The sequence below is a fragment of the Nerophis ophidion genome, linkage group LG06 (assembly GCF_033978795.1).
Source record: "Nerophis ophidion isolate RoL-2023_Sa linkage group LG06, RoL_Noph_v1.0, whole genome shotgun sequence".
In the NCBI taxonomy this organism is placed as follows: Eukaryota; Metazoa; Chordata; class Actinopteri; order Syngnathiformes; family Syngnathidae; genus Nerophis; species Nerophis ophidion.
Genome location: NC_084616.1, coordinates 3,704,236 through 3,720,816, shown reverse-complemented (window position 1 = coordinate 3,720,816; position 16,581 = coordinate 3,704,236). Strand labels below are relative to the sequence as shown.

Genomic DNA, 16,581 nt, shown 5'->3' with positions numbered 1-16,581 from the left:
GTACTATATGTTGATGACATGCAGGTACTATATGTTGATGACATGGAGGTACTATATGTTGATGACATGCAGGTACTATATGTTGATGACATGGAGGTACTATATGTTGATGACATGCAGGTAATATATGTTGATGACATGCAGGTAATATATGTTGATGACATGCAGGTAATATATGTTGATGACATGCAGGTAATATATGTTGATGACATGCAGGTACTATATGTTGATGACATGCAGGTACTATATGTTGATGACACGGAGGTACTATATGTTGATGACATGCAGGTACTATATGTTGATGACATGCAGGTACTATATGTTGATGACATGCAGGTACTATATGTTGATGACATGGAGGTACTATATGTTGATGGCATGCAGGTACTATATGTTGATGACATGGAGGTACTATATGTTGATGACATGGAGGTACTATATGTTGATGACATGGAGGTACTATATGTTGATGACATGCAGGTACTATATGTTGATGACATGCAGGTACTATATGTTGATGACATGCAGGTACTATATGTTGATGACATGCAGGTACTATATGTTGATGACATGCAGGTACTATATGTTGATGACATGCAGGTACTATATGTTGATGACATGCAGGTACTATATGTTGATGACATGCAGGTACTATATGTTGATGACATGCAGGTACTATATGTTGATGACATGCATGTACTATATGTTGATGACATGCAGGTACTATATGTTGATGACATGCAGGTACTATATGTTGATGACATGCAGGTACTATATGTTGATGACATGCAGGTACTATATGTTGATGACATGGAGGTACTATATGTTGATGACATGGAGGTACTATATGTTGATGACATGGAGGTACTATATGTTGATGACATGCAGGTACTATATGTTGATGACATGGAGGTACTATATGTTGATGACATGGAGGTACTATATGTTGATGACATGGAGGTACTATATGTTGATGACATGCAGGTACTATATGTTGATGACACGGAGGTACTATATGTTGATGACATGCAGGTACTATATGTTGATGACATGCAGGTACTATATGTTGATGACTAGCAGGTATGAAGTGGACTTTGGGGCGAGAGAGGAGAGAGACGACGCACCCTAAAGCGTGAGAAGTCTGCATAGGAGGCATCGTAGGTCTTGTGGTGAGCCTCCACCAGGGAAGTGATGATCTGGGCCTGCTCGTCATTGAGCCGAGGTCTGGACGCTTCCTTGGCCGCCTCCTCCTCCTTCCTCTTCATTATCATGTCCTTCTTCCTTTGGACCTCTTCATCTGTGAGGATGACTGCAAGACAAGGACAAATATGTCTTTAAAGACAGTGCTTATTGACAAACCTGGTAGTCGTTTTCATGGTAAAAGTCAACTTTATCGTTTGCACAACTGATGATGAGGCATTCGCAAACCTAACTCTAAATGCATGATAACTTATTTGTTTCCACAGCCTGTTTACTAGTCTATGAATGTTCTCATTCTTCCAGGCCATTGTCATCTCAACTGGACTGTTTGGTTTGTCTTACGCCTGGTCTACTTTAAGCCGGATAACTCCTTAAAGGAATAATTATTTAGCCTAAGACCCGTGTCAGCCACACTAAACCATCGTTTAAGTTCCCCCTCCTTGGATAATTTTTTACACGGGCAAGTGCACCGTGTATTTCTTGACTCTCCGGCTCTTACCTTTGTATGGACTCACCGATCGTTTACAAACAGTTTGGAACAGAATCCCATGCAGCCCTAACTCTTCGGGGCTACAGTAGGGGACAGGGTGTATTTTGTAGTTCGCAAGAGTTAGGGCTGCATGGTATTCTGGGTATTTGTTCTGTTGTGTTTATGTTGTGTTACGGTGCGGATGTTCTCCCGAAATGTGTTTGTCATTCTTGTTTGATGTGGGTTCACAGTGTGGTGTAAAATAAATAAATGGGTTGTACTTGTATAGCGCTTTTCTACCTTCAAGGTACTCAAAGCGCTTTGACACTACTTCCACATTTACCCATTCACACACACATTCACACACTGATGGAGGGAGCTGCCATGCAAGGCGCCAACCAGCACCCATCAGGAGCAAGGGTGAAGTGTCTTGCTCAGGACACAACGGACGTGACGAGGTTGGTACTAGGTGGGTCCACAGTGTGGCGCATATTTGTAACAGTGTTAAATTTGTTTATACGGCCACCCTCAGTGTGACCTGTGTGGCTGTTGACCAAGTATGTCTTGCAGTCCCTTACTGCGTCTACAGAAGTTATTTTCAACACGTGACTGGACTGGCACACTGTTTGTACAGGTTGTAGAGGACACTAAAGACACTACCTCCATGGTGTCCTCTTAATATTGTTGTTTGGATGAAACTCGGGAGGATGATTACCACTGGAGGAGCACTGAAAATTGGGAGTCTCCCGGAAAAATCGAGGGTGTACAAGTATGACGCTGTAAAGCGCCATTAATATAAAACTTGCGGGCCGCCCCAACATTAAATTTTCATATTAAGGTGCAGGCCGCGTGTTTGAGACCCCTGCTGTAGAACCAAGACGGCATCCACAATGTACATCCCAACATGACATGACAATCAACAATGTCCCCACAAAGAAGGATAAAAAAAAACTGCAACAGGAAAATGCCAACAAAAAAAAAGAGAAAAAGCCAGCAAAATAGGAGCGAAAGACAAGAAGTAAAACACTACACACAGGAAAAGAGCAAACAAGTTCAAATAAGTCAGGGTGTGATGTGACAGGTGGTGACAGTACACCTACTTTGAGACAAGAGCTATAGTCATGCATGCTTGCTTATGCTTTAAAGTCATATCCAACAATTGCGACAACGACTTTTTACTTTTTGTGGGACGGTACAGCTCGGTTGGTAGAGTGGCCGTGCCAGCAACTTGAGGGTTCCAGGTTCGATCCCCGCTTCCACCCTGCTAGTCGCTGCCGTTGTGTCCTCGGGCAAGACACTTTACCCACCTTTTCCCAGTGTCACCCACACTGGTTTAAATGTAACTTAAATATTGGGTTTCATTTGATGCTACCTCAGTAGAAGCATTTAAGTCTCACCTTATAACTCATCTGTATACTCTAGCCTTTAAATAGACCTCCTTTTTAGACCAGTTGATCTGCCGCTTCTTTTCTTTCTCTTATGTCCCCCCCTCCCTTGTGGAGGGGGTCCGGTCCGATGACCATGGATGAAGTACTGGCTGTCCAGAGTCGAGACCCAGGATGGACCGCTCGCCTGTGTATCGGTTGGGGACATCTCTACGCTGCTGATCCGCCTCCGCTTGAGATGGTTTCCTGTGGACGGGACTCTCGCTGCTGTCTTGGATCCGCTTTGAACTGAACTCTCGTGGCTGTGTTGGAGCCACTATGTATTAAACTTTCACAGTATCATGTTAGACCCGCTCGACATCCATTGCTTTCGGTCCCCTAGGGTAGGTTGCCCACATCTGAGGTCCTCTCCAAGGTTTCTCATAGTCAGCATTGTCACTGGCGTCCCACTGGATGTGAATTCTCCCTGCCCACTGGGTGTGAGTTTTCCTTGCCCTTTTGTGGGTTCTTCCGAGGATGTTGTAGTCGTAATGATTTGTGCAGTCCTTTGAGATTTGGGGCTATATAAATAAACATTGATTGATTGATTGACTATGTAAAATCGCTTCGAGTCACAAGAGAAAAGTGCTATATAAATATAATTCACTACTGTCAACTGAGTTTCGTTTTTCAATGATTTCTGCTGGTGGCCTTTTTTCAACGCAAAAAATGTGCCTTGGCTCAAAAAAGGTTGAGAATGGAGTAAATGTTTTGTGCTACACTCAGCTTGATGGCTTTTACCAGCTTTTATACACATTTACAGATTTGTGGGACAATTTTCTAAATCCCTTTCAGGCAATGACCACGGCAGTCCAATAGTTCCTAAAGGGTGAATTGCAGCAAAAAAAGCGGCCTGTATTAAAACTGACGAATGGAACAATTCTCAGAACATTTCCCCTGCTGCAATCATTTTCTGAAACATATTAATGTCTGGTATAAAAGCTCAAAGTTTGACCTCAGAAATGGGATTACTTTGACACACAGGTCAACATGCTTTACTAAACACCGAACCTTATCTTTTCGGATACGCTGGGAACTGACAAGCTTCTGCCTTTAAAATACGAGCAAGAGTGGTTGACAACAAGGACACTATCAATAAAAACGGCGGAAATGAGCACTCGTCTAAAGATTACCGTATTTCCTTGAATTGCCACCGGGGGCTGATTATTTTAAAACCTCTTCTCACACCAGCGTTCACCAAAGGGATGCGGTAAAGGCAAGCATGCGCTAATTATTTTAAAACCTCTTCTCACTCTGGCGCTTACTATAGGCATGCGGTAAATTTAGGCCTGCGTTTATAAATTTGAGTGTGATGTAAGGATGACATCATGAAAAGCACATTTAATTAAAAAAAACGTTACTATGGTCTTACCTTTACTTATAAATGAAGTCCATGCGCAGCTCCTTCTGATCAAAAGCATCGATAACTTGTTTATAGAAGTCTTCCTTATCTTTCTTCAGTTTTAAAAGTCTGTCTTTATTGAGATCTTCCTTTATTACCTCCTGCTTCGACTGAAAGTCCAGTTTAGAAAGTTTTAGATATGTAATCCTCCATGTTAAAAGTGCAAGCGAGAGGAAAAAATAAACGATCGCTGCTTGTTGTCACTTCTTAAGCAGCCCGCAAAAAGGATCACTAGCGCCCTCTACCACCAGGAGGCGGGAGTCATTTAATGACTCATATTTGACACACGCAGCTACGGTATATTAATAAAACATAGCTGCTTACTGTTCTTTTTAGCATATTCAATAGCTTGGACCTTACAGTTGTGATCAAAATTATTCAACCCCCACACAGTTTTGGTATTTTAGCAAGTTGGACATTTGTTCCGTATTTTGTTTATAGTCATATCAAATAAAGATGCATTAAATAGACAAATGCAACTTGAATTACAACATTATATTTTGCAACATACCAAACAGTGTCATTTCTCTTAATATCTCGTTGACAAAATTATTCAACCCCTTGAAGATCATAACTCTTAAGAACAGAATTTGAAAAAGGTCTTTTCAATCAGGTGTTGGAAACACCTGTAGATGTGATTAGAACCATAACGAGCAACAATAGACCCGCTCGACATCCATTGCTTTCCTCCTCTCCAAGGTTCTCATAGTCACCATTGTCGCCGACGTCCCATCGGGTGTGAGTTTTCCTTGCCCTTATGTGGGCCTACCGATGATGTCGTAGTGGTTTGTGCAGCCCTTTGAGACACTAGTGATTTAGGGCTATATAAGTAAACATTGACTGATTGATTGATTGATTGATTGAAGACTGTGACGCTCAGCTTCTTGTAGATGGTCAATGGTGTATTTGCAACATGGTGAAGTCCAGGGAGTGGTCAAAGAAGTCAGGAGAGGAGGTCATTTCTCTTCACAAGAAAGGATATGGATATAAGAAAATAGCAAAGACATTACACATTCCAAGAGACACAGTTGGGAGCATAATTCGCAAGTTTAAAGCCAAAGGCACAGTGGAAAGACTACCTGGGCGTGGTAGAAAGAGGATGCTGTGTGAAAAACCCCCGGGTAAGAGCTGAGGAACTACAACAGGACATTGCAGAGGGGGGAACGCAGGTTTCATCCCAGACAATAAGGCGTGCACTACGAGATGAAGGCCTCCATGCCAGAACTCCCAGGCGCACCCCACTTCTGACTACCAGGCACAAGAAAAATAGACTCCAGTATGCCAAAAAATCATCTGGACAAACCCCAAAGGTTTTGGGAAACTGTTCTATGGAGTGATGAGACAAAACTGGAACTCTTCGGGCCTATGAATCAACGTTATGTCAGGAGGAGAAAAAATGAAGCTTACAAAGAGAAGAACACCTTTCCTACTGTTAAGCATGGTGGGGGGTCAATCATGCTCTGGGGCTGTTTCTCTGCCTCAGGTACCGGGAATCTCCAGCACGTTATGACTTCTATTTCCTAGCAGGATATATTAGCTGCAAATGTCATGAAGTCAGTGAGGAAGCTGAGGCTTGGGAGACGTTGGACCTTCCAACAGGACAAGGATCCCAAGCATACCTCCAAATCAACATCAGAGTGGTTGCAGAAGAAGGGCGGGAAGACTCTGGAGTGGCCTTCACAGTCGCCAGCCACCTAAATCCTCTAGAAAAGCTGTGGTGGGACTTGAAGAAGGCAGTTGCAGCACGCAAGCCCAAGAATATGAATGAACTGAAGGCCTTTGTCCAAGAGGAATGGGCTAAAGTACCTGTAGATGCTTGCAAGAAGTTATGTATCACCTTTGAAGGATGTCAGTACTGCCAAAGAGTGTTCTACTAAGTACTAAAGATCAATCAATCAATCAATCGATGTTTACTTATATAGCCCTAAATCACTAGTGTCTCAAAGGGCTGCACAAACCACTACCACATCCTCGGTAGGCCCACATAAGGGCAAGGAAAACTCACACCCAGTGGGACGTCGGTGACAATGATGACTATGAGGACATGATACTGTGATACTGATGATACTGATGACTATGAGAACATATGAGAACATGATACTGTGAAAGATCAATCCTTAATGGATCCAACACAGTCGCGAGAGTCCAGTCCAAAGCGGATCCAACACAGCAGCGAGAGTCCCGTTCACAGCGGAGCCAGTAGGAAACCATCCCAAGCGGAGGCTGATCAGCAGCGCAGAGATGTCCCCAGCCGATACACAGGCGAGCAGTACATGGCCACCGGATCGGACCGGACTCCCTCCACAAAGGAGAGTGGGACATAGAAGAAAAAGAAGAGAAACGGCAGATCAACTGGTCTAAAAAGGGAGTCTATTTAAAGGCTAGAGTATACAAATGAGTTTTAAGGTGAGACTTAAATGCTTCTACTGAGGTAGCATCTCGAACTGTTACCGGGAGGGCATTCCAGAGTACTGGAGCCCGAAATGAAAAAGCTCTACAGCCCGCAGACTTTTTTTGGGCTTTGGGGATCACTAATAAGCCGGAGTCCTTTGAACGCAGATTTCTTGCCGGGACATATGGTACAATACAATGGAACTAGGGGGTTGAAGCATTTTGTCAATGAAATATTAAGAAAAAATTTCCTTTTTTGATATGTTGTAAAATACAGTGTTACAATTTAAGTTGCATTTGTCTATTTGACACATCTTTATTTGATATGACTATAAACAAACTACTAGGGATGCACCGATTAATCGGTAACCGAATATATTCGGCCGAATATGGCAAAAAAAGCCACATTCGGCCTTCGGTGGAATGAGTTAAAACAAGGCCGAATAGTGGCGTGTGATGCAATTTTTTGACGCGGTGACGTTGGGATATGTTGTGTACCTGTATAAGTGTATGAGGTTACAAGCACACACTTATTGAGATTTAGTGGGGCCTCTGTTTACATTATTAGCCTGTTGTGTAGGCTACATTGGCCGAGAGTGGAGTCGGCTGTCTTGGTTGCTTTGTTGGGTCTGCTTCTGTCTCTGGCCATGCTCCCTCCTCCCCAGCGGACAATGGCGTGGAACACCGCAGAGGCCACCACAGTGTATATGTTTATTTTACTTTTTATTCATAGCTGTATGTAGAAGTGTCTGGTTGTATCTGCTGCTTTAATGTCTTTAATGTCCTCAGTGTTCTTTGATGTTTGATGTTTCCCTCTTACACACATGTAAGACGGATGTGTACTATGGCTATGAGTTGTTGTTTTTTTCCCCTTGGCCTCAGTCTGCACCCCCACTCCAGGGCCCAGGCTAAGACCGATTTTTTATTTTTTTTATTTTAATCTTCTATTCTTTTCTCCTCCCCCTGTTTACCTGTATGTCATCTTTTTGTAAGGGGCGCTGGAAGCCGGCAGACCCGTCAGCGATCCTGTTCTGTCTCCCTGTAATGTTTGTCTGATCTTGAATGGGATTGTGCTGAAAATTGTAATTTTCCCGAAGGAACTCTCCTGACGGAATAAATAAAGTACTATCTAATCTAATCTATCTACCTGTATAAGTGTATGAGGTTACAAGCACACTCTTAATTGAGATTTACTTGTGCCTTCTGTTTACATTATTAGCATATCTACTGTGGCTAAGCAGACTTTTGCCAAAAAGACAATAATTCATTTGTTGTGGGTTTATCCACTTTAATGCACTTTATTTTTTTTGGGAATGCATGTTTTGTTTGAAGGCCTAATATAAATGAAAAACTTTGTGCTTTTTTTGAAAAGTAAAGGCTACTGGAATATTAAAAAAATGTCAATATTCAATAAAAGATTTACTTTATTTGAAAAACATGTCTAAATATTTATTCTAGGCTATTTATGCAATATTAAAAAAATTGTGGAAAACTGCATTCATTATTCGGTATTCGGCTTCGGCCACAAATTTTCATTTCGGTGCATCCCTACAAAATACGGAATAAATGTCCAACTTGCTAAAACACCAAAATTGTGTGGGGGTTGAATAATTTTGATCTCAACTGTAAATCCTACTGAATAGCTCTTAATCTTCTTCCCTTTATGCGATTTCAAATGATTGAAATCAGCCTCCTCCATTTAGAAAATGATGACAGGTGAAGTGTCACTCGTGGCGTGACGAGTTTGACCCGGTGGAAATTCTAGGCATATGCTGATTATTTTGCAAAACGCGTTTGACCAGGCGGAAATATTAGACAGGCGCTAATAAAAATAATATTTTGCGAAATGAGTTTGACCCGGCGTTAATCCTGAGCCGGCGGTAATGCTAAGCATGCGCTAATTATTTAGCGAAACGAGTTTGACCCGGCAGTAATTCTAGGCAGGCGCATACTATATGCCAGATCCTTCACTTTGTGTGAGGGAATAATGCACTAGAGAGAAGGGAAAGAGATGATACAGTATTATCTGCTTACAGATGCTACCTGGTGGTTGTTTGAGCACACTGCAGTTAGTCCTGGATAGTCCCAATCCTTAATGCTTCAGTCGCACGCAGGATTCTCACAAGAGTAAGGCAAAATTACAACCTTATCTACTTGAATGCAACCCATAGGGGCTCCACAAAAGTCATCTGTGTTCATATGGCGGAAAAACGGGGAAATGAAAAGGCATTTTGAGAGGATTTGTGTTTGTGGCTAACTGTGTTGGAGCTGCGAGTGTAAGCTTTAAATGCGACCATGTCAGACGCATACATTTGGCTAAGTTGAGCAGTCACGTTTTGCTGTCTTCATATGGCCGATGCAGCTGGTGTTGGGACCTTTAAGTGCCTTCTGTTTTATTCACGAGGCTGCGAAAGTAAGGAGTGCCACGGTCTAGGATGGCGGAAGAGTTTAAACAGTGTTTGTGGTTACTATTTTAGGTCCGACAACACCGAGGAGCTCTTTGGGGAGATCGCGGCTTTGCATGCGATTTCCGCATGTCGCACAGCGTTATGTGACTTTGGAGAGCTTACAGTAAATAATTTGCTGCAAAAACCAAAATGTATATTTTTTTTCGTGAAGTGCTTCACTTTTTGTTAAAGTGACTTCCCTTTCTGTTGTAAACACTTCTGTGTATGGATCTTCAGATCTATCATTCTGTTCTATGAGAGCACAGTCAATAGCAGGGCTACCCCAAATGGTTTGGGGTAGCCCAAAACATTTGGGGTAGACACACACACGCACACACACACACGCACAAAATCCATCCATTTATTTACTACCACTTATTCCCTTTGGGGTCGCGGGGGGCGGGGCGCTGGTGCCTATCTCAGCAACAATTATTATATATATATATATATATATATATATATATATATATATATATATACACACATATATATATATATATATATATATACACACACATATATATATATATATATATATATATATATACACACACACATACACATATACATACATGCAAATATATATATAAATATATATATATATACACACACACATATATGAAATTGTACGCATATATATACACATATACATACATATACACACATATACATACAGTATATATAAATGTATATACTGTACATACATTTATATACATACATATATTCATATGTATGTATAAACATACATATGAATATGTATGTATACATATATACATACATACATATATACATGTATACGTACAGTACATATACATACAGTATATATATACATACAGTATATATATATATAAATTTATATATATATATACATATACATACATACATACATATATATATATACATACATACATAAATACAGTGGGTCAGAAAAGTATTTAGTCAGCCAGCGATTGTGCAAGTTCTCCCACTTCAAAGGATGACAGAGGTCTGTCATTTTCATCATAGGTACACTTCAACTGTGAGAGACAGAATGTGGAAAAAAATCCAAGAATTCAAATTGTAGGAATTTTAAAGAATTTAATTGGAAAATATGGTGGAAAATAAGTATTTGTTTAACCATTCAAAGCTCTCACTGATGGAAGGAGGTTTTGGCTCCAAATCTCACGATACATGGCCCCATTCATTCTTTCCTTAACACGGATCAATCGTCCTGTCCCCTTAGCAGAAAAACAGCCCCAAAGCATGATGTTTTACAGTAGGTATGGTGTTCTTGGGATGCAAATCAGTATTCTTCTTCCTCCAAACACGACCAGTTGAGTTTATACCAAAAACTTCTATTTTGGTTTCATCTGACCACATGACATTCTCCCAATCCTCTGCTGTATCATCCATGTCCTCTCTGGCAAACTTCAGACGGGCCTGGACATGCACTGGCTTAAGCAGGGGGACACGTCTGGCACTGCAGGATTTGATTCCCTGTCGGCGTAGTGTGTTACTGATGGTAACCTTTGTTACTTTGGTCCCAGCTCATTGCAGGTCATTCACCAGGTCCCCCCGTGTGGTCCTGGGATTTTTGCTCACTGTTCTCATGATCATTTTGACCCCACAGGATGAGATCTTGCGTGGAGCCCCAGATCGAGGTAGATTATCAGTGGTCTTGTACGTCTTCTATTTACTGATAATTGCTCCCACAGTTGATTTTTTCACACCAAGCTGCTTGCCTATTGTAGATTCACTCTTCCCAGTCTGGTGCATGTCTACAATTGTTTTCCTGGTGTCCTTCGACAGTTCTTTGGTCTTGGCCATAGTGGAGTTTGGAGTCGGACTGTTTGAGGCTGTGGACAGGTGTATTTTATACAGATAAGTTCAAACAGGTTCCATTAATACAGGTAACGAGTGGAGGACAGAAGAGCTTCTTAAAGAAGTTACAGGTCTGTGAGAGCCAGAGATCTTCCTTGTTTGAAGTGACCAAATACTTATTTTCCACCATCATTTACAAATAAATAGTTGAGGCAGCGACCACGGACGCCAGAGTTTAGAGCTTTGTTTCGTAGTTGAAGGATAACTTAGCTTCTATTTCTACAGTTGGCCAACAGTGTTGAAATAATAATTATTGCATCCTCGTGTTGGCTTTCTTTTACTTTCAAGCAGTTGTTGATACATTACTATGTTACATTATTATTCTTTGACTTGAAATATCGGGCTAAATTGTCCAATGATGTATTGTGTCAATTCATGTAAAGATTTGTGTATTTATTTCAAGGGTCAGAGCCTTTTAGGTTTCATGTTATCAGGTATTTTTGTAAGAAGCACAACTTGTAAATAGCAATAGTGGATAATTGGGAGATATAGTATTCTGCCGTGTTAAAGGGGAACATTATCAGCAGACCTATGTAAGCGTCAATATATACCTTGATGGTGCAGGAAAAAGACCATCTATTTTTTTAACCGATTTCCGAACTCTAAATGGGTGAATTTTGGCGAATTAAACGCCTTTCTGTTAATCGCGCTGGAGGCGATGACGTCAGAATGTGACGTCGCCGAGGTAACACAGCCGGCATTTTCATTTTCAACACATTACAAACACCGGGTCTCAGCTCTGTTATTTTCCGTTTTTTCGACTATTTTTTGGAACCTTGGAGACATCATGCCTCGTCGGTGTGTTGTCGGAGGGTGTAACAACACTAACAGGGAGGGATTCAAGTTGCACCACTGGCCCCAAGATGCCAAAGTGTCTGCCGCCAGACCCCCGTTGAATGTGCCAGAGTGTCTCCACATTTGACCGGCGATGCTAAGACAGACATGGTACAGAGATGTATGGATAACCTGTAGATGCATTTGCAACTATATTACATTTCCTTCCACCCACATTTAATGCGAAACAAACACTTACCAATCGATGGATTTAAGTTGCTCCATTCTCAAAAGATGCGAAAGTCCTGATCGTTTGGTCCGCACATTTTACCGGCGATGCTAACGCAGCTATTCGGCCATGCTATGGCTATGAATAGCGTCAATAGCTATTCGCTCAATAGCTTCAGTTTCTTCTTCAATACTTTCATACTCCAACTATCTGTTTCAATACATGCGTAATCTGTTGAATCGCTTAAGTCGCTGAAATCCGAGTTTGAATCCGAGCTAATGTCACTATATCTTGCTGTGGTATTCCCATTGTTTGTTTACATTGGCAGCACTGTGTGACGTCACAGGGAAATGGCCAGTGTCTTCACAGAGAGCCGAAAATAAGGCACTTTAAAGCTTTATTTAGGGATATTCCGGGACCGGTAAAATTTTGAAAAAAACTTCAAAAAATACAAAAAGCCACTGGGAACTGATTTTTATTGTTTTTAACCCTTTTGAAATTGTGATAATGTTCCCCTTTAAAAAGAACAACCACAAAATTCAAGCTGCAAGCAGCGATGGACGGGACTGCTTTGGCTGCTGCCCCCGCGACCCAAGCCCGGATAAGCGTTAGCTAGCCGGCAGCCATCTTAACAAATATTTCACACGAGGGCTAAGCAGAACTAATGTTAATATTATTCAAATATTGTCTCACTGGCGCGTTTATGCCATTTATAAGATTACATACTGGGAGCGGTAGGGAAAAAAAACAGGAAAAAAAACGTCTAGCTCTCTGTGTGGGCGCACTGTGGCCATCTTAGAAATGTTTTTTGATAAAATTAAAACCGGACCATTCATTGTCTGTACCGTAGCATAAAAAGTGCAGATTGCTTTAAAACGCCAAAACAGTCAGGCACCATATGTAAGTACACAAAATAAAGAATGTCGGACGGTTGTTTTTACGATATGCAGGCAAACGACAACTTTAAAACATACTTATATAGCCCTAAATCACTAGTGTCTCAAAGGGCTGCACAAACCACAACACAAACCACTACGACATCCTCGGTAGGCCCACATAAGGGCAAGGAAAACTCACACCCAGTGGGACGTCGGTGACAATGATGACTATGAGAACCTTGGAGAGGACTAAAGCAATGGATGTCGAGCGGGTCTAACATGATACTGTGAAAGTTCAATCCATAATGGATCCAACACAGTCGCAAGAGTCCAGTCCAAAGCGGATCCAACACAGCAGCGAGAGTCCCGCTCACAGCGGAGCCAGCAGGAAACCATCCCAAGCGGAGGCGGATCAGCAGCCCAGAGATGTCCCCAGCCGATACACAGGCAAGCAGTACATGGCCACCGGATCGGACCGGACCCCCTCCACAAGGGAGAGTGGGACATAGAAGAAAAAGAAAAGAAACGGCAGATCAACTGGTCTAAAAAGGGAGTCTATTTAAAGGCTAGAGTATACAAATTAGTTTTAAGATGAGACTTAAATGCTTCTACTGAGGTGGCATCTCGAACTGTTACCGGGAGGGCATTCCAGAGTACTGGAGCCCGAAATGAAAACAGACTTTTTTTGGGCTTTGGGAATCACTAATAAGCCGGAGTCCTTTGAACGCAGATTTCTTGCCGGGACATATGGTACAATACAATCGGCAAGATAGGATGGAGCTAGACCGTGTAGTATTTTATACGTAAGTAGTAAAACCTTAAAGTCACATCTTAAGTGCACAGGAAGCCAGTGCAGGTGAGCTAGTATAGGTATATATGTATGTATATATGTATATAAAGGTATATACAGTATAGGTATATATGTATGTATATATGTATATAAAGGTATATACAGTATAGGTATATATGTATGTATATATGTATATAAAGGTATGTACAGTATAGGTATATATGTATGTATATAAAAGGTATATACAGTATAGGTATATATGTATGTATATATGTATATAAAGGTATATACAGTATAGGTATATATGTATGTATATATAGGTATATACAGTATAGGTATATATGTATGTATATATGTATATAAAGGTATGTACAGTATAGGTATATATGTATGTATATATGTATATAAAAGGTATATACAGTATAGGTATATATGTATGTATATAAAGGTATATACAGTATAGGTATATATGTATGTATAGGTATATACAGTATAGGTATACATGTATGTATATATGTATATAAAGATATATACAGTACAGGCGTAATGTGATCAAACTTTCTTGTTCTTGTCAAAAGTCTAGCAGCCGCATTTTGGACCAACTGTAATCTTTTAATGCTAGACATGGGGAGACCCCAAAATAATACGTTACAGTAATCGAGGCGAGACGTAACAAACGCATGGATAATGATCTCAGCGTCTTTAGTGGACAGAATGGAGCGAATTTTAGCGATATTACGGAGATGAAAGAAGGCCGTTTTAGTAACGCTTTTAATGTGTGACTCAAAGGAGAGAGTTGGGTGGAAGATAATACCCAGATTCTTTACCGAGTCACCTTGTTTAATTGTTTGGTTGTCAAATGTTAGAGTTGTATTATTAAATAGAGGTCGGTGTCTAGCAGGACCGATAATCAGCATTTCTGTTTTTTGGGTGTTGAGTTGCAAAAAGTTAGCGGACATCCATTGTTTAATTTCATTAAGACACGCTTCCAACTGACTACAATCCGGCGTGTTGGTCAGCTTTAGGGGCATGTAGAGTTGGGTGTCATCAGCATAACAGTGAAAGCTAACACCGTATTTGCGTATGATGTTACCTAGCGGCAGCATGTAGATGCTAAATAGTGCAGGGCCAAGGACCGAACCCAGGGGAACTCCACACGTTACCTTAACATAGTCCGAGGTCACATTGTTATGGGAGACACACTCCATCCTGTCAGTAAGATAAGAGTTAAACCAAGACAGGGCTAAGTCTGACATACCAATTCGTGTTTTGATACGCTCTAATAAAATATTATGATCGACGGTATCGAAAGCAGCGCTAAGATCGAGGAGCAGCAACATAGATGACGCACCAGAATCCATCGTTAGCAATAGATCATTAGTCATTTTTGCGAGGGCTGTCTCAGTCGAGTGATTTGCCCTGAAACCGGATTGAAAGGTTTCACATAGATTGTTAGACGCTAAGTGTTCATTTAACTGCTACGCAACAATTTTTTGAGAAGGATTTTTGAAAAAAAGGGAAGGTGAGACAATGGTCGGTATTTTATCCTTTAGGTCAGGATCCAGGTTAGGTCTTTTAAGGAGAGGATGAATAACTGCTTTTTTGAATGCTAGGGGAACAGTGCCCGAGGAAAGTGATAGGTTTATAATATTTAGCACTGATGGACCTAATCAATCAATCAATCAATGTTTATTTATATAGCCCCAAATCACAAATGTCTCAAAGGATTGCACAAATCATTACGACTACAACATCCTCGGAAGAACCCACAAAAGGGCAAGGAAAACTCACACCCAGTGGGCAGGGAGAATTCACATCCAGTGGGACGCCAGTGACAATGCTGACTATGAGAAACCTTGGAGAGGACCTCAGATGTGGGCGACCCCCCCCCCTCTAGGGGACCGAAAGCAATGGATGTCGAGCGGGTCTAACATGATACTGTGAAAGTTCAATCCATAGTGGCTCCAAGACAGCAGCGAGAGTCCCGTCCACAGGAAACCATCTCAAGCGGATCAGCAGCGTAGAGATGTCCCCAACCGATACAGGCGAGCGGTCCATCCTGGGTCTCGACTCTGGACAGTCAGTACTTCATCCATGGTCATCGGACCGGACCCCCTCCACAAGGGAGGGGGGGGACATAGGAGAAAGAAAAGAAGCGGCAGATCAACTGGTCTAAAAAGGAGGTCTATTTAAAGGCTAGAGTATACAGATGAGTTTTAAGATGAGACTTAAATGCTTCTACTGAGGTAGCATCTCGAACTGTTACCGGGATAATAATACAAAGAGCTCCTTGATCAGTTTCCCAGGAAGAGGGTCAAGTAAACATGTTTGTTTTATTCCATATTAACCTTTGGGAGTTTTACTGTGGTTATCATTAATATTATTTATAATTCCATCCCTAGCAGACCCATCACTAGCGAAACCATCCCCGTAAATAGGTTTGTTGTCAGAGTGTCTTTGATCATTTAGTCCACTCTGTTACAACAAGTTGGAAAACGAGAGGGGGCACAAATTTCAGACCTTCACCTAAAGCTTCAATTTATTTTAGGACTGACTATACTGAAATGTGTTCATGATGAGCAATTCCCACTGGAGGTAAAAGGTCTAACTACCAACCCTGTTCTCTCCCCTACCAAGGCAAATACCACAGAGGCCCTTTGACCACCAAATGCCTCAGCTTGTATTATCCCTGTTGATTCTTGGCCACGGTGACCGAT

The 16,581-nt window shown here is 41.4% G+C and overlaps 1 protein-coding gene and 1 long non-coding RNA gene across 2 annotated transcripts in view; both read right to left on the bottom strand.

Moving 5' to 3' along the window:
- The window catches only part of LOC133554093 (uncharacterized), a 261,586-nt gene that overhangs the window by 44,605 nt on the left and 200,400 nt on the right, over nucleotides 1-16,581 (bottom strand). The window lies entirely within an intron of this gene.
- The window catches only part of LOC133554092 (vitamin D3 receptor A), a 197,647-nt gene that overhangs the window by 44,605 nt on the left and 136,461 nt on the right, over nucleotides 1-16,581 (bottom strand). The window contains exon 5 of the mRNA XM_061902481.1: nucleotides 1,125-1,309. Within this exon, the coding sequence (XP_061758465.1) occupies nucleotides 1,125-1,309 (185 nt within the window). The remainder of the gene's footprint in view (nucleotides 1-1,124; nucleotides 1,310-16,581) is intronic.